This window comes from Penaeus monodon, chromosome 29 (assembly GCF_015228065.2).
Source record: "Penaeus monodon isolate SGIC_2016 chromosome 29, NSTDA_Pmon_1, whole genome shotgun sequence".
In the NCBI taxonomy this organism is placed as follows: Eukaryota; Metazoa; Arthropoda; class Malacostraca; order Decapoda; family Penaeidae; genus Penaeus; species Penaeus monodon.
In genome coordinates this window covers 31883696-31884371 of record NC_051414.1, presented here as the reverse complement: position 1 = coordinate 31884371, position 676 = coordinate 31883696, and the positions used below count along the sequence as shown (strand labels likewise).

The 676-nt window shown below is 67.8% G+C and overlaps 1 protein-coding gene across 1 annotated transcript in view; it reads right to left on the bottom strand.

The window, feature by feature from the left end:
- Nucleotides 1–676, bottom strand: part of LOC119591846 — a 4857-nt gene that overhangs the window by 2006 nt on the left and 2175 nt on the right. Inside the window, exon 3 of the mRNA XM_037940590.1 lies at nucleotides 46–676. Coding sequence (XP_037796518.1) covers nucleotides 46–676 — 631 coding nt within the window. The remainder of the gene's footprint in view (nucleotides 1–45) is intronic.

Below are 676 nucleotides of genomic sequence, written 5' to 3'. Positions count from 1 at the left end.
CTCGTTCAGCAACTCCAGTATAACAACCAGATGCATTCTACTTACTGGAGGTCACAGCTGAGACCTTCCGGACGCCGCCTTCCGGAGCCTTCTTTGGCGGCGCGGCCTCGGGGGTGGAGGCAATGGGCTGGAATCCGCTGGAGATCGCGTGGCTCGCCGTCGAAGGGGCGTTCTTGGCCAAGACGGTCTCCTGCTTGGGCGGCCTAAAGCCGGGCGTCACGCCGACGGGCCTGGCGTTCGGGACGGTGGCAGGCGCTCGGGTCGGCCTCGGGTTGGGGGAGTCGGCTCGGATGATCGGCTTGAACCCGCTCTCGGTCTGGAGGTTCTTCTCGGTGGTGGGCACAAACACGGGCTGAGGGCTGGGCTCGCGGGGCCTCACAGTGCTCAGGGTGGCGGGACTGCCGGAGTCGACCCCACGGAACACCTTGAAGTGCGTGTCGCCCTTCTTTCCCTCGTCCTGGAACGTCCCGAAGGTGTTGACGCCGCCCGACGTGTCCTCGGCGCTGACCGCGTGGCGAGCCGAGTTGGGTCCCGGCCTCTGCTGCGGCGCCGGCTGCTTCGGGGCCTGTAGAGGGACGTGGTTCTGGTGGGGGTTCACAGGTCTTGGCTGAGCCGGCCGGACGTGGACGGGGGCGCCCTCTGAGCCCGGGGGCGGAGGGGGCCTCATGAAGTCGAT